This window comes from Cydia amplana, chromosome Z, assembly GCF_948474715.1.
Source record: "Cydia amplana chromosome Z, ilCydAmpl1.1, whole genome shotgun sequence".
Lineage (NCBI taxonomy): Eukaryota > Metazoa > Arthropoda > Insecta > Lepidoptera > Tortricidae > Cydia > Cydia amplana.
In genome coordinates, this window is record NC_086096.1 from 33532894 (window position 1) to 33558226 (window position 25333).

The following is a 25333-nucleotide window of genomic DNA, read 5'->3' on the forward strand; positions in this document are numbered from 1 at the left end:
CAATATTTTTTAAGTGGTGATTACACGAAGTATCGTAAAAGTGCCAAAAAGATACTGCGTGTATGCACAAATACTTTTTTGGGGAATAGACTAAAGACTTGTCTTGACAACTATAAGAGAGGGGTTTAAAGGTGTGTGCACGAACCTTTAAATGACAAATAAAAGTACGGGAGTAGAAAAAATTGATTTAACTTATATTGTCTAGCTAGCCTATAGGCCGGGAACATAGATGGACAAAAGAATGGCTCCGAGCTCCGCCGTTTTGCGAAAAAGTTTTAAAGTTAGCTTATGAGCCCATCAACGTGCACACTAGCGCCACTGCTAAATAATCGTTTTTATTTAAATTTAACGAAACATATTTAAAAAAAAATGGGGCCGCTACGTACTGTATCTTGTATTAAAGTACCTTTTAAATACATTAAACTATTAGTTTCTATGTTGCTGGATTCGTCAATCCATGCGTCCAAAGTTAAAACGGCCGTTTTTGTTTTGAGTTTATAGATTGACGAATCCAGCAACATAGAAACTAGTTTGATGTATTCAAAAGGTACTTTAATACAAGATACAGTACGTAGCGGCCTCCTTTTTTTTAAAAATATGTTTTGTTAAATTGAAATAATCACGATTATTTAGCAGTGGCGCTAGTGTGCACGTTGATGGGCTCTTAAACTACCTGCTTACTACTTTAGACTACCTACCCTATTTCTCGGGCCGTATTTTCCGCTTACCCTGCCTCTCCCTTCTATTTATCCAATCCTAGAAATAGTGTAGTATGAAAAGGTAATGTACCCATTTGCATTTAATGCATATTCCAGGGGAGACCCGAGGAAGATGTGATCCTCGAGGTGTTATCTGAAGAGATCAACAAGTGTTTTGATAAGCACGTTCGGGGCAGCAAACTAGGGATACCCGTGGAGGCGTTGATGAACGCTGTCAAACATATCACGGATGACGTTGAAAAAGTTATGTAAGTATTCGTTTCCTATTTAACATGTCACAAAAACAGTTTTTGTAAAGAGTCACCGTTTTTTAAGCCATATGTTAAGCAACTTTACGGTATTTAGATTGTATTTGTGTTATTTTTAGTATGCTCATGGAGGACAGCGGATACGAGTTGGAAGGTAAATCCGTGGTGTACACTGGCGACTATGTCTCGGAGGCCAACTATGAGGCGGATTTCGACTCCAGCTTTGATGTAAAATACGATTTTATTTTTTAAATGCAGCCCACAGACGACATCCTCTAGACTGAGCATAGTAACGCTACCCCCTCTGCCACTTATACGGTAATTTTACTCCATCTTCTAGTCAATCCCGTGCCGTGATTGGTCCGTGTCTTTGAACGGACCAATCACGGCACGGGATTCGCTCACCTCGTCGCCCCGCACCCCCGTATTTTTGGCAGCATCGGTTTCATGAAATAATTGCTCTAAACTCAGTCTAGAGGATTCCTAGTCTATGATGCAGCCTATATGGCACAGATCAACTTATTAGACGGAGTGTGCGCGAGGTCACCATACATAAGCGCTCCGTCAGTATCGGCCCTATGACAGTTTAGTTTTATATGGAGTAGCTGTCACGTAAAATGATTGTAGACATTCAACGATATTAAACTTTCGTGAGACATATTTGAAACTGTTTATACGACAACGGTTTCACTCACTTGAATTTTTAGTCGCTATTGGCGACATGTTATTGGCGAGCACTCGATCCTGAGGATGGACCCCCGTAGGGCCCGAAACATGTCGCCAATAGCGACTAAAAATTCAAGTGAGTGAAACCGTTGTCGTATAAACAATTGTAGACATTGTTTGGAAGTTTAGCACATTGGTTAATTTAGGAATGTAACATTCAAGTAATAAAAATACTATGTTTTTTTTTAAATTATTTTTTAAAACCAACAAAAAGAGACCCAAGGAACTGTCATAGGGACTATCATTCGTCGCGGTAGGTATAAGATAACACTTGCTTGTGTAAAATTTTCTGGTCACTCGTTACCATGATTTACGGGACATCTCTTAAAACCCTGATTTAAATTAACTAAAAAAAAATCTTTTGCAATTAGTGAGTTTTGGTTTACACCTGAATATATGAGATGACTCATTGTGGAAAGAGCTTATAACTGCTATAAAAATATATGTTTAGTTACTTTAAATACCATAAGACCAGTGTTAAGTGACCCAGGTGACAGTAACAGTGGCAACGAGTGACAAGAAACAGTTAGTTCACCCACTTAATGATAATATTTTAACTCAATCAATGGTGCGTAAAAGAATAGTTTGTTTTACCAACTGTTGTTTATTAAATAAGCATTTTGATTAAAACGCCGTAGGATATTGTAATGTGATTTTATATTCATCAGAACCCTTCTGTTTTTTTTTGTTTTGCATTAATTTATATGTAGGCAACATTTTTTTCAGTCCGATTCCGTATCCAATGGAAGCTCTAGCGGACTCGATTATAATGGTTCGTAATTTTTTTTATTGGCACGTCACATTTGACTCTGTGTTTTATGCTGTATAGCAGATCCGTTAACAGTTAACACATTCACTGCCAACGACCCGCTAGGCGGGTTCTACGTTCGTAGGCGTGATTCGCTCCAAACTGGAAAAATGAGTTGTCAGCCACAAGCGGAGCGAAGTGTAGCCCAATATCCAGGGAGGATAATGGGGACTACGTTTGTATGGAGAACCGGTCTTTCACTATCTTAAGCCTAGTATTTCGTATCGTCTATCTCTCTCTTCCGTATATCTCTCTTCCGCTGAGTCATGTGTAGGCATTTATGTTAGTGTAGATTTTAGTAACATGGCCGCAAAGTCCAAATTCCTTTGACCACGCAGGCCGCTTGCTCAACCCGACCATTGGCCGCAAAATCAAGATGCTGCGTCTGATGTTGCCCCAAGAAGATGACTATAAGCGGGCTTTAGGCAAAGTCATATGTAGGCTGAAGAAGATCGCGTTGAGTTCTGTGCCATACATGCAGGGCCCGGCTCGATCCAAATGGCTTCGATCGAAACTTCTCGAACTGTTCACGATGACGGAGAAATCGATTTTGAGAAGGAAACTGCGGAAAAACGAGATCGTTCCGTTAAAAGGTTTGCATTATGGTGGTAAGTCTTACGTTATGCGGTATAAGTATTGTAAGCGTTACGCACCGCTGAACAGTTATTGATTACCTAGAACTTTTTCTAGCATCGACGAGGGATTGACAAAATGAACTCTTACTCAGGTAACGATCAGTGATGTTCCTTAATTGACCGAAGCGTAGCGAAGGTCTACGTTTTGACTCGGGCATTTTGCTTTTGTATGTCCGGATGTTCTCCTCTACAGGTCGCAATTCTTAACCGATTTTCGTGAAATTTTGTGACCGAATTCTATGACTAAATAATTTTTTTTTGTCGATCCGGTTTTTGGAAATTTTTCATAAAGGCGGAGTCGTGATAGCTCCCGCCTAAACAAATAGTCGTATCGGTATCATAAGAGTTTTTTTTTTTGAGATATGTTTATAGATTAAATGGCCAAAAATTCAGAAAATTTGTATCGCTGGTTTTGGCGGTATTTAGATATTTAGTTTTTACTTGAGAATGAGTAGCTAAATTTCGTCAGCTTTAGTAAGAACTATAATGGCGTATTTTGCAAACGTTCGCTTTTTTTGTTTGCATCGGGAGGTCCCTGGTTCAATCCCCAGTAATTGTATAACTGCTACATAACTTTTTGTATTTTTTTTAATACTTAAATTTCGTATAGTTTTTTTTTTTTGAAAAAATGAAAAATTTCGTATTTTTTATTTATCAAGCGCGGGTTAAGCGTATTCGTTTAATTTTTGTTTGTAGCTTTATGTAGTTTTTAATTTTTTGTTTATATTACATGTACTATACCTATATTTTAATAAATATTTTTGCCATACATTTATTCAGTTTTAAGCTCTGCTCGCGAGGTCTACAGCTCACAGAGCCACTAGTATGTATATGTATACAATAAGTATACCTACTAACTAGTTCCGTTACATATAAACTGACAGACAACGTGGATTAAACTGTTTAACCCTTTATCAGGCTGACGGCATTTCAAACATTCGATTGTCATTTTTGAACTGGCAGCCTGGTACCAGAGAATTGGAAGGAAATATGGTTCAACATCTATTGTATTCATAATTTCATATATTTCAGACACGGGGGATGAAATAAACAGCCAATTGTCTAGAATTAAAGCAGAAGATGATACAGCGTAAGAAACTATAATTTTCGTGTTATTTGTAGGGGGTATTTTTTTTGTATTATTACCGTAGAATAAATAGGCCCACTGATTATCAGTCTGCCGGACAATATCAGTCTGTCAGTTGTTCGGAACTGTCAACTTTTGGTTCTTACTGATAGGCTGATATCGTCCGGCGGGCATATAATCAGTGGGCCGTCAGTGAAGAGGGGTAAACTGCCTCTTCAATGAATGAATGTTTATTCAGTCAATAAACCTATTACAATTAAAAAATACCAATACATATTACAATTAATATAAAAGATAAATAAGAAACAGATAAAATAAAATAAAAAGGAATAAATAACCACTAAAAACGACTATAATTTAGAAACGTGTTTTATGTAATTTTGTGTAAATTCAATACCGCCCGTAAATTCAACCAGATATAAAATTTCTTCGTGTAATCATTAATTAAGTTTTTTTAAGTACCTAAATCAGTACCTAAATACACTGAATTATTACTACATGACACATGACATTACGACTTACGAGACGATGAGATACGGCCTTTTTATAGTAACTGCAAACAAGCGTTGAGAGTTACTACTTTAAAAATCTCGTATTTCGTAACTTGTGGGTTGCTTTACATTGCGGGCTGAATTATTTTGTATGGTTATTATTTATTAATATTTTAATTGTAATTCTAAGCATAATTTAGCTCAATAGGTCCTTTGCTAACCACCGTTTAAATATTCGCCCGTATTGAATTTACACACTGTATTCATTAAACTCTCATATTTGTACGACGGTAAATAATTAAAAAAAAAGCGGCCAAGTGCGAGTCGGACTCGCCCATGAAGGGTTCCGTATTTAGGCGATTTATGACGTATAAAAAAAAACTACTTACTAGATCTCGTTCAAACCAATTTTTGGTGGAAGTTTACATGGTAATGTACATCATATATTTTTTTTAGTTTTATCATTCTCTTATTTTAGAAGTTACAGGGGGGGGGACACACATTTTACCACTTTGGAAGCGTCTCTCGCGCAAACTATTCAGTTTAGAAAAAATTGATATTAGAAACCTCAATATCATTTTTGAAGACCTATCCATAGATACCCCACACGTATGGGTTTGATGAAAAAAAATTTTTTGAGTTTCAGTTCGAAGTATGGGGAACCCCAAAAATTTATTGTTTTTTTTCTATTTTTGTGTGAAAATCTTAATGCGGTTCACAGAATACATCTACTTACCAAGTTTCAACAGTATAGTTCTTATAGTTTCGGAGAAAAGTGGCTGTGACATACGGACGGACAGACAGACGGACAGACGGACAGACGGACAGACGGACAGACAGACAGACAGACAGACAGACAGACAGACATGACGAATCTATAAGGGTTCCGTTTTTTGCCATTTGGCTACGGAACCCTAAAAATTGTTGTCAACTATTGTTTTTTCCAGGATAAGATTAGTGGAAAAGTATGAGGCTATATTGCGGATGTCAGCAGGTATTTTATTTCTCTATGTTATAAAACTTTGTAGGTATAGTTGGTCAAACCAAATTTGTCAGTAAATAAGAACAAAAAAAAAAACTATACTCATCCTTTTCTTTTGGGTGCTAGTAGAGTCTGTGCGGAAAGAGAAGAGTCGTGGAATGTATGGGGCCCAATATATTTCACGACTCTTCTCTTTCCGCACAGACTCTACCAGTGTTAGAGAAAGATAGTATGATTCTCTCTATGTTGAAAATGAAACAGTCCTTTGACAAACTACATATGTTATTTACTGATGTTCCGTTATTTTTGTCGCGTCACGTCCTAATGGCACCATTGGTACCATCTAAGTGTAAGGCGTGAGTGGACGCTCGAAGCGGAGCGTTCGGCGGGGCGTGCAGCGTGGCGTCGGGCTCACAAGGGATTTGAGCAGCGTGCACTAAGGCCGCTCCTATACGTTTGCATTTGTTTGACATGCACGCCGCACGCCCCGCCCCGCTGCACGCTCAACATGAGCGTCCCCTCAGGCCTTACACTAACACGATTGCTAGGGGCTTATGAAGGAACGTATGTTTTAGATAACTCTGACAAAGTGATTTACGAACACGGCAGTAACAAGTCTTCTCCTTCTAAGGTTACCGACGGTTCAAGTGAGTCAATGTCGATGATTATAATATTTTTTAACCCCTGACGCACAAAGAGGGGTGTTTGACGCCAATGTTTGTCTGTCTGTGGGATCGTAGCTCTCCAACAAATGGACCGATTTCGATATAGTTTTAACGTGTAAGCGAGTTTCCTTGTGGTGATTCTTAGCTTTGATAAAAATTGATCCAGCAGTTTGAATAGTATCAGCTGTTTTCCCAAATGTTGTACAGATGTAGCGCATAATTGTTTTCCATCGTATTTTCTCGGAAACTTTCGTATTTTTCATGATAGTTTAGTCAATGTCAGTACTTTGTGTACCGAGACTGGCTGAAATAGCAAGACACGTTCGTAAAAGGGAGAAAAGGAAAATAATTATGCTATACATCTGTATGGCATTTTAGACATAAAATTGATTTTAAGGCGTAGTGCGTAGGGGGTTTCACTTTTAAATTTATTAGTGATGTTTACATCCGTCACTAGTGTTTGTAGGTATGTCCTAGAGTATTTTGAGATTTTTTTTTAATTCTACGAAAACGACTCGAGTGCACGAAAGAATCGGGGCCTTGAACAAGTTTAAAAGAACTCGAGTTTCGAGTTAATTATAAAAGTCTGAATATCTGAGTCGAGTCCTAAAGCAAAATACTTCAAGGACTAGTCTAACTTAACCAATAATAGCCGCCACATACGTCGACTTTTCAGTGATAGACATTATTTTTATTTACGATTTGTTTTTTTTTTAGAAAATAGTAGCAGTGTTGACTTACATGACAAATTTCCTGCTGCCGAGACTAATGATTTAAGTTTGTTACCTAACGAAGAATTGACACGTTACACGTTAGATGACCAACACATTGATGGTCTACAAGATCGGGAAGAAAAAGATACGAGTCTGTATGAAGATGAAACAAAAGAAATAAAAATTAGAAAATACGGTAATAAAATTTCGCCAAAACAATCTAAGGACAAGAAATCGCGCAAAGATAATAAAGGGAAAAGCAAAACCAAATCTAAGAAAAGGAAACAAACTAGCTCAAACAGCAGTATTTGTAAAAAGAAAACGAAACACAGTGCGACTCGAATAGAAGTGAATCGAAGTCTGGTACATACATCTTGTAACAAAGTTCTGGACAGGAGAAATGATAGTGCCAGACATAAACCTGGGAAAGTTATGAACAAAATGACATACAATAATACATTAGTTTGTATCGATACGATGAAGAGGAAAATGGGGCCTACTTTGGTTCTCACGGTTCCGCCCAAACCTGTAAGCTTTAAACCTATACGTTTCATAGTGATTTTTTTAGATTATTTAAAGTATTTTGTCCATATTCGAAATTCAGTATGTTAGCTAAGATTTTCTTTCTCCCAGCATATTGATGTGGCTTATGATTTGTGATATCTACATTTCACTATCAAATATAATACTGATTATTATTTTAGATTCCAGGCAGCATACTTGAATTATGTCACCCTCATTTACATGACAAAAGAGCTGAGCCCTTTCAAAAAACCATCAACTCCTGGGATGACACAGCCGATTCACCTGTGGCCCCTGTGGCGGCCACTGAACACAGTCAAACGGTAGACATTTTGAGCCAAAGCGAAACGGTAATGGTGGCTTTGCAAAGAATGATTGGTACTGACCCAGATGTGTATACAGAAATACACGAGCATGAATTAGAGCTGGCAGAGTTGAACAGTTTGTTGAATGATACCACATACTTTGCTCATACCGAGAAGAATCCGTCTAAAGTTGCGGTGTATGGTATGGTATAGATACGTATGGCTCCACACCATAGACTAGGAATCCTCTAGACTGAGTTTAGAGCAATTATTTCATGAAACCGATGCTGCCAAAAATACGGGGGTGCGGGGGGACGAGGTGAGCGAATCCCGTGCCGTGATTGGTCCGTTCAAAGACACGGACCAATCACGGCACGGGATTGACTCGAAGATGGAGTAAAACTACCGTATGAGTGGCAGAGGGGGTAGCGTTACTATGCTCAGTCTAGAGGATGTGTTGTCTGTGCTCCACACCAATCGGTACATACGTAACTGTATGTCAATGGAACTCAATTATATAAACATATGGATCGATTGGTGGGGTAGCGCGAGTTTGTTATTATTAAGCAACACACTTTAACTATTTGAGAAGTGTGTTTTGAAAAGGGCTTATTCCAACTTTCTTATGAATAGTCACTAATAATAAAGGTACTTTAAACGTTTAGATCCACCTGGAATAGGCGCATTCACTCAAAAGTCTACCAGCGCACAGCAAGAAATTACCCCTTTTCCTTGCATATTGAAGACTCCGGTTGTAGAAATCGTGACGCAAGACGGCCAGGAATTGATCGCTTTACAACGTACCATTGGTACCGACCCAGAAGTTGATACCGAAGAGAACGAGCAAGAATTAGGGAATTCGAAATTAACAACTTCTCTTACTAATATGGCATCGTTCGAGAAGTTTCCTGTCGGAGTAGGGAACGCGACATCACAGGAATTCTTTTTATATGGTATAGTTATTTTATAGTTTTCAAGAAGATGGTATAAAAAGTGAAAAATTCCTTGCTTTTACCTTTTTTATGGTCTTTTAGTTTCTATAGAACATATATTTTTTTAGATTTAAACGAACCAACAACATCGAAAGGGATTCGTCATGTAAGCATGGACGTGCAATGTGGCACAGGGCGTCAGATATCTGCGACGACTTCATTCACGTGTCCCTTGAACTTTAAAAATGACTGCGTAACCTCAACGCACGACATATTAAAAGCTTGTGAACCAATGGCGCCTCCTTGGATGAAATCTGTTGGTATCAAAATAAAAGACTCAAATCATGAAATCAATGATACATCCAAAGAAACAGAAACTGATTGTAGTTCTTTCACAATAGTTGGTGATGAGTTCATAAATACACTACCCAAAAACTCTGCGCTAATTGAAACTCGGCACCCTAACTTACTAATGGAAAAAACTCTTGACTATACCAAGAAAACGATACCTAATATGCTATCTAGAAACATCAAGAGCCCTAGGCCATATGGCCGGCCGAAATGGAATGAAATTAAAAAGAAAGATTCTAATCACGTAGTGTCTCGGATTTTACATGTACCAAAAGGGGTACGGTCCAAACTGAGCTGTGGGGGTGTCCACGTCCATAGTTACAAAAGTTTGGAGGTATCTGAAGACGTAGTTTACCAAGGCGAGTGGCAAAGACACAGGCCATATCGTAATCCTAAAAAACTTAACCAACCTTCTACGGATAAATTAAAGTTTCCCCGTAAAGCGAGTGTCCCGCCAATACTCCAGAAGCCGATAGTTCAAAAAACCGTCGTTACGCCTATAATAATCCGAAATACTAAAGCGAGCAAGATGAAGGAAGTTGTGACTAAGATGCACATACAAGCTAAATTAGTTCCTGCAAAGCAGCAAGTACCTAAAAACAGGACCGTAATTCGGCGGGTGCCAAAGGTATCTTAGTTTTACTTTTTAGCAGGTTTTTGGTACTTTTTACGTAACGGATAGATTTATTGTTGTTTTTGTTTTATTCAGCAGAGCGACAAGTCAGTTAGGTGCTCGTATTTATTAATTTATTTTATTACAGGTTACATCCAAATCGAATGTTAGGTAAGTTAAATTTAGGTATATAATATTGCTCATTCATATTCTGCTGAAAGTACTACCGATTAAAAATGTTATCTCCCTTGTGTTCTCCAGTTATTCAAAACCAATAAAGGTAAAATCAAATAAGATAATCGAGCCTCCGCGGAATACTAGATATGCATCAAAGCCTACTATAATAAAAGAAAATACCATTGCGATCACACAGAAGAGAAAAGTGTACATTCCTCCCTATTTGGAGAAAATGGCAAAAAAGCAGCAGGTCCAAAAAAAACCCAGCAAGATAGAGGCTAAATCAGATAGTCTGTCAAATCAGTTAAATGTGAAGAACGAACAGATTACGTCGATATCATCGGAATCGAAAGTTGAAGATCTATTATCGCCGTTGTTAAAAGTCTCCATTAAACCTGCAAAGGATGTAAATTACGTTGTGTATCGGAATGAAATGGAGAACTCTAATTGCAGAACTGCAATAGAAAATATGCCTGTTACGGCCAGACCTAGTAGTCAGGAAGATGTTTTAAGGCGCAAACTCAGCAATCTCAGCAACAACGACTCTGCATACTCATCTACCAACAGCGCCCCCATCGCGTTAAAGCCAGTAATTGCAAATATCCATCTTTTTCAATCAAGTAGGAAAACTACGGCGGTAAAATCAACAATAAAGTCTAGCATAAAACGCGAAGGGACAGATAGCAAAATGGTTTCCAGAATGAAGAAACTAGCCAAATTAATGTTTTTGAAAAAATCACACACTAATGTTGCAAACCACTTGCCAAAAGTCTCTACCATATCACAAAACTCATCGAAAATGTCTCTAAAAGTTGATTTATTGTTAGACGAGACGGGCAATAATACTGCATCTAGTGAAGAGTCAAAGTCCAGTGTCACAGAAACGACATTTTTTGAAAGTTCTAATAGCAAAATTGAGTCATGTCAGAATGACAAACCGGGCTCAAAAACTACTTTAGTACTTGATTGTAGTGAATCAAATACACGAGACTTGAAGGCGGAATCGGGTTTCGACTTTAGTGAAGCAAAATTTGATACTCAAGAATCTTCCAATAAAAGCTCTCCCAGAATTTTAGACAACGATGTGCGGTCGAAAGCGATGGACAATACTAGTGAAACCGAAACCGATAGCTCTAATGATATTTTAGTTGAAATGAGGAAATTGTTAGAAGAATGCTTGAACTTTAAAGATACATCGGGAGTGACTATAAATACAGTTTCTGAGGATGCCGATCTAAACTCTTGTGATTTTTACAATGTTACTCCTATTGGATCTGAGACGAATGAGACTAGCAGTAGTTTTCACCGAACTTATGGCGTTGGGTCGACAGTAAGCCTGACGCAGAGTTTTACAGATTTCTCGTATAAGTCGCTGCCGTCAGAGTCGAGAGCGCGTTATACGTTTTCTGAGAGCGTTATAGACGAAAGTTGGTACAACATCGCTGATTCCAGGCCAGGAAGCGAAGTTCAATCTGAAAATAAGGATGCTATTAGCATAACCCAGGTAATTTGACCGTTTAAAATTGTTTTCTCAAATTTGCAGTGCAATGTTGACATGACTTACTTCAAATTAGGTCCGGAAATACCACGTATCCGGTGCAATGAGTGAAGATGGTATGTAAAGGAATTTCATACAGCCTTACACACCTATGCCTGTAAAGCAACCTTCTTTTGTTTTTAACAACAGCCGCGGCCCGCGATACCTTCATACTCGTACCCGGGGCCCGGCGGGCTAGTCAACACTCTGCTTTCTCGTAGCAGCGCTAAATTACATTTTTAGACTCGAAAGTACGAACATAGTTATGCGACCTGGCTCTAAATCTAGTTGTATATTTTCAGAAACCGAAAACTGATCTTGCGTTGAGCTCTTTCTCCGTGAACGCTCAACCGAGTCCTTTAGCGTTGGGGCAACAGCCAGACTACGTTAACCTCGTCGACTCCGAGACTGGGAGTTGTGCGCAGGCGGCTAGGCGAGCTGTGAGTACTTTTTTAGTTGGCAAAGGCCTTATCGTCGAGAGGCACCGAGACACGCTACATACTGCTCCCTTCACGTCTCGCGCTTCTCAGATTGGATTGGAGCGGTGTCGATCGAGACTCGGCGAGAGGCTCTCGACGAGTGTGTACAGCCGGCATTAAATGTTTGCAGCTTGTAGTACAATTGGAAGCCACTATATAACAGTTTTCCTTGAAACAGTCCTTTGGCGGCCAAATCTTACCATTTACTTACAAACACAAATTAGCGTTAAAATTTTGAAAAAATATACTACGTGCGCTATGTGTATGTGCTTGTATTGTTTCTCCTGTTCGTTAAGGAACCAACTTGATGCCAGACTCATACATGAGCGTTTTCCAAAAAAGTGTACATTTCATTCATGTCTTCAAAATATTGACTTCTTGGGCTAATTTACTCAGAATCATTTGTACATTCACGCCTCATACATAAAAAAATGTGTCCAAAAATTTCCTTTCCTGATCGTCACATTCTTGAATGATTTTTTTTTATTTGTATGAACGTGACGCACTGGAAAACATTTTTTTCATACAAAATTTCGGGACACATTTTTTCATGTATGAGGCGTGAATGTACAAATGATTCTGAGTAAAATGAGCCCAAGAAGTCAATATTTTGAAGACATGAATGAAATGTACACTTTTTTGGAAAACGCTCACATATCTTTTAGTTAGCTGTATAATGCTTCGAGTGGCAGGTTTATATTAGGTACTTAGACCCATTATGTTATAAGTGTTGTCATACATCCGGAGTGTGCAATATATATTATAGGTATAATAATAAGGTTTTAGAAGTCAGTTCCATACACTACAGTGCAAAAGTTTTTAATTTTTCTAATTGCATTTCATTTGCAACACTTTTATAGAATAAGGAACAGATCATAAGTAGATGTTAGTAAAATATGTAACACGGCAATGTTCTATTCACACGTGTTAACTGCAACTACAATTTTGTGACAGACCTCTGAAGAAGTGTTTGTGTCCGGCCGTTCGTCCGAGAGTTACGTGTCTTGCGCGGTGGAGGAAGACGCTTCAATTCCGAGCTGGTTGTATGACATCAGTCGGCAGGCATCGGGTAGCTTCTCGGTTAGTTACTGTAGTAAATCAAACACCGAGCTCAGATGACAACTGGTTTATTAAAATAATAACGGGTAGATATACTTCTTATTGAACTACCTACAACATCTTTCCCTTAAAAATAATAAGCATGCAAACTAAACTTATGTATATATATAACTAAAGTAAACTTAAGAAGAATAACACACCTACTCATTCCTCTCCTGTGTTTCAAAAGAGAAAAGAAAAAAAAGAAACAAAGAGAAGAGATAATAAATGAAAGAAGCGTACATAATACATACCTATGCACTATATACTTATTTAAGTTATTTAAATGAGTACAAGTAAATTGGCATACCTAAAACAAACTATTGATATCAATACCCATTTTACGAGCTCTGTTACGAGTCAGTGTAGGCTCGTTTGGCTGAGTAGCCTGGGTAGTAGCGCTGGTACACGGGTTCGGAGCCTGCTCGACCGCAGGTGCACACTTTACATCGAGCGGACTCGAACCCTGTCCCGGCGGCTGCGTGGTCGGCGGTGGCGGTGGCCCAACCGGCTCGCACTTAATTAAATGTCTGCGATTACGACGGTATTCCATACCTCTCCGATTTTTTATTATGTATGACCGAGGAGTACTACATGTTTTTACAATTTTCCCTCTCATTTTATTAGTCACACTAGTGTGGTCCATTATTATTACGTCATCGCCTACATTCAATTTTGCAAGATGCCTACAACTTTTGTCATAGTTTGTTTTTGTTTTATTTTGTTGATTAACTAGTGCCTTATGACACCGCAAGTTCATATTTACCGGTTCTAACAAACTATGATGAACGGGCAGCCTGCAATTTAACCTTCGACCCATTAACAATTGCGCGGGAGAACCTATGTTTCCACGCGGCGTATTTCTGTAACTTAACAAATCTAGATAAAAGTCTGTACCACTATTTATTGATTTTGTTAGAATCTTTTTTATACTTTGAACGGCTCTTTCGCTCTTCCCGTTGGATTGAGCGTAGTGGGGTGAAGATGTTATATGCTCAAATCCCCATTGACCTTTGAAACGATTAAAATCACGACTTGTAAATGTAGTAGCGTTATCTGTGATTACTGTTTGCGGTATCCCATATCTAGCAAAATTCTCTTTCATAACAGTAATTACAGATAACGATGTCATGTTTTTCAACTGAGCCACCTCAATGTAGCCCGAGAAATAATCAACCATAATTAGAAAGTATTGCTTTCTATACTCAAATATATCCATTCCTACTTTACACCACGGCAATTCTGGAATAGGTACTGGTAACATAGGTTCCCTAGCGGGAGCATTCTGACACTCCTGGCAGGCCTCACAGCGCCGCACATACAACTCAATGTCGCGCGTGATGCCCGGCCAGAACAATACCTCTCGCGCGCGGCTCTTGCAGCGGTCAATGCCCTGATGACCGTCATGAATGATTTTTAGCATTTGTTCTCTTAACGCGGCAGGGATGAGAACAAGCTTGTTTTTAAAAATAATATCTGTAATTATTTGTAACTCGTCTTTATATGACCAATAGCATTTTAATTTTTCAATAACATCACGTTTGTTCTGTGGCCAACCCTTATTTATATACTCTTTTAACTGACACAAGGTCTCATGTTTTTCAGTTTCATCCCTTATGAGTTTAAGTTTAGATTGTGACATCTGTATGCTGTCCAGTAATTGATTCACTTGGTAGACAACACATCTACTTATTGAGTCATCATATAAATCTGGAAGAGGCGCGCGCGATAAGGTATCGGGTATATACATATATTTACCAGGTTTATAGCTAACCTTTAAGTCGTAGCCTTGCAAACGTAACAACATTCGCTGTAAGCGTACTGGGATAGTGTCTAATGTTTTCTTAAAAATACTTTCTAGTGGTTTATGGTCTGTTTCTACAACAACATTCTTTTGACCATAAATGTACTGATGGTACTTCTCACACGCGAACACAATAGCAAGCATCTCTTTTTCTATTTGCGCATACCTCCTTTGTGTGTCGGTGAGCGTGCGCGACGCATACTCGACCGGCCGCCCGCCCTGGAGGACCGTGGCGCCCAGCGCCACCGAGCTCGCGTCTACAGACACCACCACGGGCTGCGACGCGTCGAACAGCGTCAACACCGGTGCATTACACACTAAATCTTTTAATTTAACAAACGCCGCGTCGTGCACGGAGTCCCAACACCATACGGATTCCTTTTTAAGCAATCTGGTTAATGGAAAAGTATGTTCCGAATAATTGGGGATAAATTTAGACAAAAAATTAATTGCACCTAAAAATCGCTCAAGTGATTTTTTATCCTCAGGTGCAGGCATATCTTTTATGGCCCTAATCTTCTCGGGATCGGGCCTCATACCGTTTTTATTGAATACGTGGCCTAAGTACGTTACTTCCTCTACACATAACTTACACTTATCCTTATTAAATTTTAAATTTATTTCCGTTGCCCTTTTTAATAGTTTATTTAACCTTTCGTCATGTTCTTCCTTCGTGCGGCCCCAACAAATAATATCGTCAATAAACGAGTCAACCCCATCTAAATTTTCTAACAGCTGTTTAATCTTAGCATGAAATACTTCCGAAGCACAATTTATCCCATATGGCAAACGAAGGTACTGGTATCTGCCAAATGGCGTGCCAAACGTGCATAAGTCCGCGCTCTCTTCATCCAACTGTACAGCCCAAAACCCCGAACTGGCATCTAAAACTGAAAAGTACCGGGCCCCGTGAAGTTTAGCAGCTATTTCGTTAATAGTCGGCAATTGGAAGTGAGCGCGTTGCACGGCGCAGTTGAGCGGGCGGGGATCAAGGCAGATACGAAGTGACCCATTTTTCTTAGCCACGATAACTAACGCATTTACCCATCGCGTAGGATGACTCACTTTACGTATAACTCCTAACTGTACCATTCTATCCAGCTCTTGCCGCAATTTATCATGTAAACCTATCGGTACTTTCCGTGTCGCACTAATAACCGGCTGAACAGTCTCATCCACCACTATGTGGTATCGCCCTGGAAGACATCCTAGCCCTTCAAATAAATTACTGTATTTAGATACGTCTACAGAATGGACACGTCTAATTAACCCTAGCTCGGTACAACTGTCACGCCCCTGTACGCTTTCAGCATGCTCGTCATCAGCTAATGCAAATTTTAATTTATACACTCGGTTTTTGTAATATCAATCCATCATAGCAACACCTTTAATAGGAATAACATGGCGGGAATAAGAAAACAATCTCGTGCTCGGCTCATATTCAATATTTTTTGGGTCACAGCCTAATTGCAAATACCTTTGATAAGATATCATATTTATATCGGCACCACTATCAAGTTTAAAATTTTCCTCGCCATACTCACTTCTTAGTGTCTCATACCAGTCCTTCGCCGACGAGCTCACCGACGAAACATTAGCAATCACCGGCACAAAAAACGACTCGCACTCATCACCCGATTCGTCGTCACAAACCGCAATGTCGTACACCTTTTTATTATTTATCGATTTACTCACACACATTCGCGCAAAATGCCCATAGCCCTGACACATGAAACACTGCACTCCATTAGCCGGACACTTGCCGGGGTCACAGGTCTGGCCGCACCCCGGACACGGCGCGCGCTGGTGGGCCGGCGACGCCGCGCCGCCGCCCCCGGGCCGGGCGCCCCGGGCGCCGCGACTCGGCCTCCAGCGCCCGCCGGCGCCGCCGCGGGCCCCGCGGCCGGCCCTGCCGCCACGGAGCTGCACGGCGTCCACTTGCGAGGGACCCGCGCTTATTTTGAGCGCGTCCAGACTCCGGGAACCGTCACTCGACACCTCATCCGCTTGGCAAATTTTTATCGCCTTATCGAGTGTCAAATCGTCCGTACGAAGCAGCCGGTCTCTCACGATAGTGCTCCTTATGCCGCAGACGATACGGTCGCGAATCAAATCCTGTTCTAATGTGGAAAATGTACAGTTTTTTGCTAATAACCTAAGTGCCGTTACGTATTGGCTTATAGTTTCTCCATCTTCTTGGCTGCGAGTAAAAAACTTGTATCTCGCTAAAGTTATGTTCGGTTTCAGACCAAAATATCCATCGAACTTTGTTTGAAGGATTTTTATATCATCGCGATCCGTCTCTTTGTCGAACTCGAATGTTTGATATGCATTGAACCCCTCGGGTCCAATTAAGTTGATAAGTAAACTGGCCTGAGTCGCGGAGTCTTCTTTAACCACTCCGGACGCCTTAAGAAATAAATTGAATTGTATCTTCCAACTTTGCCACGCGTCAGCCCGGCTGACGGGGCTCCCGTCGGTGTTGAGCTCGGGAGGCGGTCTCGCGTGTTCCATTTTAATAACACTTTAACACCAACACAATAACTTCTAATATTTTCACTAATAGCCACCAATAACTGTACAAAAACTATTTATTTTTTCACCGCTGCCACCATGTAGTAAATCAAACACCGAGCTCAGATGACAACTGGTTTATTAAAATAATAACGGGTAGATATACTTCTTATTGAACTACCTACAACAAATAATTATCCCAGAGCCGGGGGTCTACCACGAACATCGAAAATCGTAAGTTGGTTGGTTGGTTGGTCGTTCGTATATGCAAGAGCATTAGAGATACATATTACGAAATTTGGTTTTCGATGTTAGCGGTAGGCCCCCGGGTTTTTTCGTCTACATGTCAATTCACTAGTTGTCGAGGCAGCAACTTTCGTCATAGGAAATAGGTACTCAAGTATCAGTAAACACTAACGAATAACTAGTAAAAAATATAGATATTCTATTAGGCTTGATATTTTATGGCTATGACATGGCCATTATCTGGCAGGCCATCGCTTATACTTGGCAGTAGTGCAACGTACAACAATAATTGACCGAAGCGTAGCGAAGGTCTACGTTTTGACTCAGGCATTTTGCTTTTGTATGTCCGGATGTTCTCCTCTACAGGTCGCAATTCTTAACCGATTCTTGTGAAATTTTGTGACCAGATTCTATGAGTAATTAATTTTTTTTTATCGATCCTGTTTTTGAAATTTTTCAAAAATGGAGGAGTTGTGATACCTCGCGCTTAAACAAATAGTCGTATCGATATCATAAGAGTATTTTCTTTTTGAGACATATTTACATAGTAATGGCAAAAAATGCAGAAAAATTGTATTGCTGGTTTAAGCGGTATTTAGATATTTAGTTTGTACTCGAGAATGAGTAGCCGAATTTCGTCAGCTTAGCTAAGAATTATCATGGCGCGTTTTGTAAACAATCGCTTTTTTTGTTTGCACACAGAAAGTCTAGGTTCGATCCCCAGTAAAACATAATTTTTTGTATTTTTTTTTCACTTAAACTTCGTATTTTTTTTTATAAATTAAAATCTTTGAATTGTTGATTGATCAAGCCGCTGTGTGGCGCTGTCATCGTGCACGGTCCCAATAAGCTATGCTCGCGAGGTCTACAGCTCACAGAGCCACTAGTATTTACGTTGGATTCGAATGCCTGGAAGTGCCATGTTGACCGGCTATGCAATAGATTGAGTAGTGGAGTTTTTGCGTTACGAAAGTTGAAACCCCTTGTTTCGTACGTTTTATTAAAATCGGTTTACTATGCTCACTTCCACTCGCTAATGACGTATGGTATACTCACTTCGAGTGTTTATTACCTATGCAAAAACAGGCAATACGAACACCTTTTTGTGACGCACAAAATAATGACACTACATATCTTTGTTTAAACGCGTTGCGGTACCTACCTATCTGGTATAAACATTAGAACTACGGGTCGATTACGGACAGTTTCACGTCGCATGGCACTTGCAGCCAAAAAGCCGCGAGTCATCAGTCCGACCTATTATGAGCGATTACCTGCAGAAATAAGAACGTAAACATCCGATGCAACATTCATTGGTAAACGATAAACGATTCGATTGATAAACTTTTTACTGGACAACCTATTATATTCAAATATCTGGGAGACCGAGCTTTGCTCGAAAAAGATAGAAAAACTCAAAAATGCGTCTTTTCTCAGAGATAAGACCTAGCTACATCGATTTTTCGTTTTAGAAAAACCCGTTCCGTTCCGTTCCCGAGATATAGGTACTAGATTGCTCTTTTAAAGGTAATAGATAAGTGAATTTTATGACATAACTGTATAATTTATAATAGCACCTATTTTTGACATTGTGTTTATTATTGTTTGTTATTATTTGACGATACTTTTCAGGTGATTTTTTTTCATATTATGAATTTATTTGCATTATTTTGCTATTATTTAAAGAAATGTATTTCTGTCGATCACAATATAGATTCTTATAAATTGACATCAATGTAATTTGTACTGTAATCATATGTTGTGAAATAAATAAATCTAATGTACCTAATCTAATATAGGTACCGTCAAACGGGGTGAATAGGGTCAACTTTATACTATCAGTAGAGTACAGGTTTTTTTAAATGTATGAATGCAGTTTTTCTTCTTATTAAAATCGATGACATGGTTCCTACGAACAGATCTTCGTATGTCTTATAGTTTCAGACTTTCCCATACTGACCGATTTAAATGAGACACCCTGTATAGATTTTTTTTAATTATTCCGTATTCTCCCCGCCGTCCCTATTCACCCCGTTTAACGGTATTCTATATTTAACACTAGTCGGACCGGCCCGCCGTCCTACCCGAAGTTGTCTCCGAACTGGACTTGGACGTGAATGGCAACGAGCTGACGATACACGGCGCGGGCGCGGGTGACGGCTGCGGAATCCACAGCGACCAATCGCAGGACAGCTCGGGTCAGGGGACCTCGTTCAGCTCTACTGCAAGCTCGACAGTTCATAGCGAGGTAAGACTAAACCGCTCTAAAGAACTGTTCAATTAATTGAAAGGTGCATCTAGCCGGCAATGAGATGACGATTAACGACGCGAGGGCGGGTGACGGCTGGGGTATCCAAATTATTTAAAAAAGACTAAAGGAGTTTTTTTTATTAACGCTTAAATGAACGCCTTTAAAAGACAGCTAATGAAATTGGTTCGCGGGACTGGTTGAGTGTCAACTGTCAACCAATAAATGACTGGAATGTAAATGAGCCTATAGTACAACTAAAACATTGTTGGACTGTTGGTTAAGGTGTACAACAAAGCGCTACTTTATAATCAAGATTTCGACTATCCATTGTCATAATTGTGATGTGAAAAAAAACATTAAAGCAGTCGGTCGGTCGCGAGATTTGAACTCGGCTATGCATACATTTTTAGTGACTATTAAATTATACTTTTCTTTCCAGTCCATCGTGGTTGACCCGGCATCGTTCCTGGCAGACTATTCACCACCGGGTGAACGATCACATTCCCCGGCCATAGCTCCACTAGAGGAATCGATTGAAACTTTAGACATCGCAGCGTCCGGTGAGTTTTTATTTATTTCTTGGCATCTGTCTAATCGGCGTAGCGGCGAGAATACAATTGGCGAGCGATTATCTTAACGCACACGAAACGTATGTCGATTGCCGTTCACACTACCGGTTAGAATTAAAAAAAAAATCACACGCCTGCAAAAAAACCTTGCTTGTTGCTCCTGCTTCTCCTTAATCGTCTGCGGTACTGCGTTTGACTACTCTTACTACTTTTACTAATTTTACTCGTACTACATGTCTGTAGTGTGTAGTGTGTGTGTGTGTCTACACGTGTGTCGTCGTGTGTGTAGTGTTTGGTTGGCTATTTAATTCCAATATTTGGTATGACAGGACTTTTTAGGCTTTGGCTGGTTTTCCAGCAATATTGTTCTTTACAGACTGATCCCAAAAGTAAAATGTGGTGAATATCCGTACTAGCTTACGTTTTTACAAATTTATTAGAATGAAACAGGATTTGAACCTACTATCTTGGATTTTAAAATCGCACGTCTTAGTTATTATTACTCCACCACAGGTAATTACAAAACCGAACCTTCTTACAAATAGATACATCAATCATTAATATCCATCAAGTAGTTAAGTTACTCTTGAACTTTAGGGGCAAATCCATACTTACCACCCAGATAAATCAGATAAATACGCGTCTAAAACCTAACTTCGTGTTTTTCATAACTTTTTCTACTCCCGTACTTTATTTGTCATTTAAAGGGTCGGGCACACACCTTTAAAACCCTACCTTATAGTTGTCAAGACAAGTCTTTAGTCTATTCCCCAAAAAAGCATTTGTGCATACACGCATTATCTTTTTGGCACTTTTTCGATACTTCGTGTAATGACCACTTCAAAAATATTGAATGAAATACAGTGTTGCCAACCTTATTTTAAATGTCATCTCTGACAAATAAGTGAACCATAGACATGTTTTAATTTCATTCATTCTTTTTTCTACTCCCATACTTTTATTTGTCATTTAAAGAGTCGTGCACACACCTTTAAAACCCTACCTTATAGTTGTCAAGACAAGTCTTTAGTCTATTCCCCAAAAAAGAATTTGTGCATACACGCAGTATCTTTTGGCGATTTTACGATACTTCGTGTAATGACCACTTCAAAAATATTGAATGAAATACAGTGTTGCCAACCTTATTTTAAATGTCATCTCTGACAAATAAGTGAACCATAGACATGTTTTTTTTTTAATTTCATTCATTCATTCATTCTTTTCCCGCCCGTACCCTCCATTTTTGCTACTTCTTGAATTAAAAATTATTAATTACATTTACAATTTTATTTCAAAGTAAGTGCTTGGTCGTAGAAAAAGTATTGTATGCAACGTTGTTTAACTGAGTCAAAAAATACTAGTGGCGTCTTTATTAACAATTTTCGGCTTCGCCTCAAATTGTTACTCACGCCACTCGCCTTTTTTGACCTCTCTTAAACAACGGTTGCATAAAATACTATATAACAACTGTATAATACACGCCGTCGCCTCTTTTCAATCTATTTTATCAGGAAAGAGGCTTTCACTTTAAATGTAAATAAATAAACAAATTCAGTATAAATAATAATTGTTCTCTTTCCGCACCCAGAAAACCAAAACCGGCCTCTAAACAGAAATCGTATCCCACGGACCATACACAGGGCGAGCTTGCCGGCCAGCGACGCCGACATCAGCTCGATTGACACGGACGCCCCCTCCGATTAGAACGACATTATCGTTTACTTTTCAAGCATCGGATTATTCCAACTTTGTAACCCTGCAATACGTATTTTATCTTAAAAATACAGCGATTCACCAAAGCGGACGAATGAAATGAAAAATACGAATAACACCCAATTATTTTTTTCGTGCCTTTCCGATATATTAACGTTTAAGTTCATTAGGGCCACCGCACACTAGCGGTTTTTGAGCGTCGGCGTCTAGTCAGCGTTATGGAAAATGGCATCGCTGCGCAGTTGCGTCGAGTAGCAGCCATAGAGGTGACTTGACCACGACGCTCAGGAGACGCTATTTAGTGAGGGCGGCCCTTAATGTCTCACCGCAAACCTGGTGTGGGACATTGTTCATTTGGCTAGTTTATTAATACATACTCTACTTTCATGCACACAGTTAACACACAAATACTTCTGATATTTATTCTATTAATTTACGCCCATTTGGGAAATCGACGTGTATTTTTGTATTTTAATTCGTACTTGTCTGTCAGATAACTATACATATACAGATTGTGATGTTTACTACAATATATTTGAAGTTCCAAATAAATTTAAGTACTTATTACATTACTTTTTATTTTACATATTTAATCCTAAACTCAATAGCATGGTACGAGGGTTGGTCCTAAACTAGCTAGCAGCGCGGCCTCTACTCATGCGATTAGAATAATATTTATACCATTATGAGGGATCTCTCAATATTGAGGTGGTGTAAAATCATTTTAAGAAAACGTTTTTTTTGCTTAGAAGTGTAGTAATGGAGATCAGGGCCCTGTTTATCAAAAGCTTGTAACTTGTAATACAAGTGGAAGTCCCTTTCTAACAAAAGCTGTAAAAAAGTGATATCCGCTTGTATTACAAGTTACAAGCTTTTGATAAACAGGGCACAGTTCTTGGTAAATGGTAAATAAATAGTATTGAGGGATAATCTGTGGAAAATTAAATAGCAAGTTAAATAAAAGCTTGTAAAATGAACACACATGATCGAGGAAATTGTCTTTTTTTTGCATTTATTCATATTGTACAATCTTATAATATGATTCATTCTGCAAAATTTTACAGGCGAGCAAGAATTCATATATAAAACAGTAGCTCTTTCATATTGTACATAACCATTTTTACCAGTATAGTGAAAACATGCGTATAGTTTAGTTTTAGGATAATAAATTACTTAAATACTAATTTTAAGTTTGGTTCTTTATTAATACAATATCAATAGGATTGCACTATCCTGTAAAGTTATTGGAATGTACCAAAAAACATACTATGGTGCTCTCTTTGCCGATGAACTTTCTATGCTAAATACGTAATAAATGTATCATTTCAATATAAAACATGATCATCGTGAAGCGATACATAGATACAAGGCAGGCATGATAATACTGGGCTAACACTTATCTCAGTTCGCTGAGTACAACGCGGAGTCTAGCGGGTGCGCATGCGCAAGGACCGAGTCGGGAACGGAGCGCGCGAATCTATTCCACATAGAAATCGTCTGGAGTCGGCCAAAAGAGCAATTATTAAACGAATTTCGAACGAGTCTATCTATTATTATCGATTAGGTATAATTACTGCTGTTGACCTATTATGTAGAAAAGTATTAAGTTCTTTAACATTAATTTTATAGTTCGTTTTATTCTTCTATGGATGGGTTATAAAAATGAATGACAATAAACATCTTAAGTGAAGCATATCTTTAGGTAAGTATTGCATTTTTTCACAGTGTTAACTTACATGTGCAATACTGTCATAGATTCGCGGGCATAATATTTGGCGAAGATTTATCTAATAAAAATATTATTATATCGTTTGTTTCCTTTGAGTCGACAGTATAGTACAAACCATGGGATCGTATAGTTTTGCACAATCACAGATAAGTATATAAACGTCTCAGTTTGCGCGTCCTCAGTTCGAAGTCCCGCATATTTCGTATTTACCGAATGATATAAAAAACGTATAAGAAAAATTTAAACGCCACTTATCTGTAGTAGTTTTAAGGTAACTATTACATCGAACATTTCCATTATTTTAAGGCAGTGAAACACCCAACTCAAATCCAAGAACCGTTGGGGACGAGATTACCTAGCTAACATTAAGATTAACTAGTAACGTATCACTAGACATTTTCACAGGCGACCTCTACATAACGGTCGCTTTTTTACAATATTTACATGTCTTATAACACTAAGTCGGTGGCCGACGCGACGCCGCAGCGAGGGGTGCGCGGCACCAAGATGCGCCTCTAACTATCACTATACTAGAGACCGCTATCAAACTGGCGAAAACGATTTAATTTTGTTAAAGGAACTTACAGATTCGATTGTAATATTATTTATTGATTAATAAAACCTATCCGAGGTAATTTGTTATGAAAGAGGATGTTGTTAGAGGTCCCCAGTGGGTGAGGGGAGTCGCGGCGCGGTAAGGCAGCGGTAAGGCGGCGCGGGGCGCGGCGCTGCGCTCGCGCCGCTCGCTGCGCGTCGGCGCGGACTAAGCGGCGCGCCAACGTACGACCAATGTCACGCTAGACCACTGGATCATCGAAAGTCCATCGGCCCTATAAACTTAATAATGGCTTCAAATTAATTTACATCTATACAATAACAATGTAAATATATTAGTGAATGTAGGTATCACGATAAATAATAAATCTACATAGAAGAAATCTAACATTTCGAGATCAGAAATTTACAACATTTATGAAACACGAATTTTTTCTATCGCTTCGTTGAGGTCAACGATTTGTCTTAATTTAAATACAAACACGTTTTGAAAAGGCGTACATTTCTTATATTATATAAGGGCATCTTGTACTACTCTCATGTTTAACAATAATCACAATTATATGTTCGTTTACGTTTTCTTACATTATCCTGTGGACAAACATGTCTCGCAATAGGTACTGATGATCTATCAATTATTATTAAAAGCTCACAGAAAAAATCCGCATCACATTACAGAGTAGATACTTTGTACTAATAATCAATTATAACTGACGTAAAATATATAAAAAAGAAACACACTTAAAAGCTAAACACCCGCTTACCCCCTCGACTCATACAACAACCGTCAAACATTATGAGACGAGTAATATCTGCCCGGCCGGGATACCGCCACGTCTGCTAGAGTGTGTCGGGCCGCTATAT

At 39.0% G+C, this 25333-nt stretch overlaps 1 protein-coding gene across 1 annotated transcript in view; it reads left to right on the top strand.

Annotated features, from left to right (window-relative positions):
* Positions 1-22293, top strand: part of LOC134661657 (uncharacterized) — a 30550-nt gene extending 8257 nt beyond the window's left edge. The window contains exons 8-25 of the mRNA XM_063517803.1: positions 816-967; positions 1087-1195; positions 2420-2465; positions 2840-3106; positions 4169-4226; positions 5662-5708; positions 6272-6343; positions 7079-7602; positions 7779-8103; positions 8567-8854; positions 8962-9812; positions 9946-9968; positions 10059-11478; positions 11814-11951; positions 12945-13070; positions 19715-19900; positions 20343-20463; positions 22061-22293. Of these exons, the coding sequence (XP_063373873.1) occupies positions 816-967; positions 1087-1195; positions 2420-2465; positions 2840-3106; positions 4169-4226; positions 5662-5708; positions 6272-6343; positions 7079-7602; positions 7779-8103; positions 8567-8854; positions 8962-9812; positions 9946-9968; positions 10059-11478; positions 11814-11951; positions 12945-13070; positions 19715-19900; positions 20343-20463; positions 22061-22176 (4869 nt within the window). The 3' untranslated portion in view covers positions 22177-22293. The remainder of the gene's footprint in view (positions 1-815; positions 968-1086; positions 1196-2419; positions 2466-2839; positions 3107-4168; positions 4227-5661; positions 5709-6271; positions 6344-7078; positions 7603-7778; positions 8104-8566; positions 8855-8961; positions 9813-9945; positions 9969-10058; positions 11479-11813; positions 11952-12944; positions 13071-19714; positions 19901-20342; positions 20464-22060) is intronic.
* The last annotated feature ends 3040 nt before the right edge of the window (positions 22294-25333 follow it).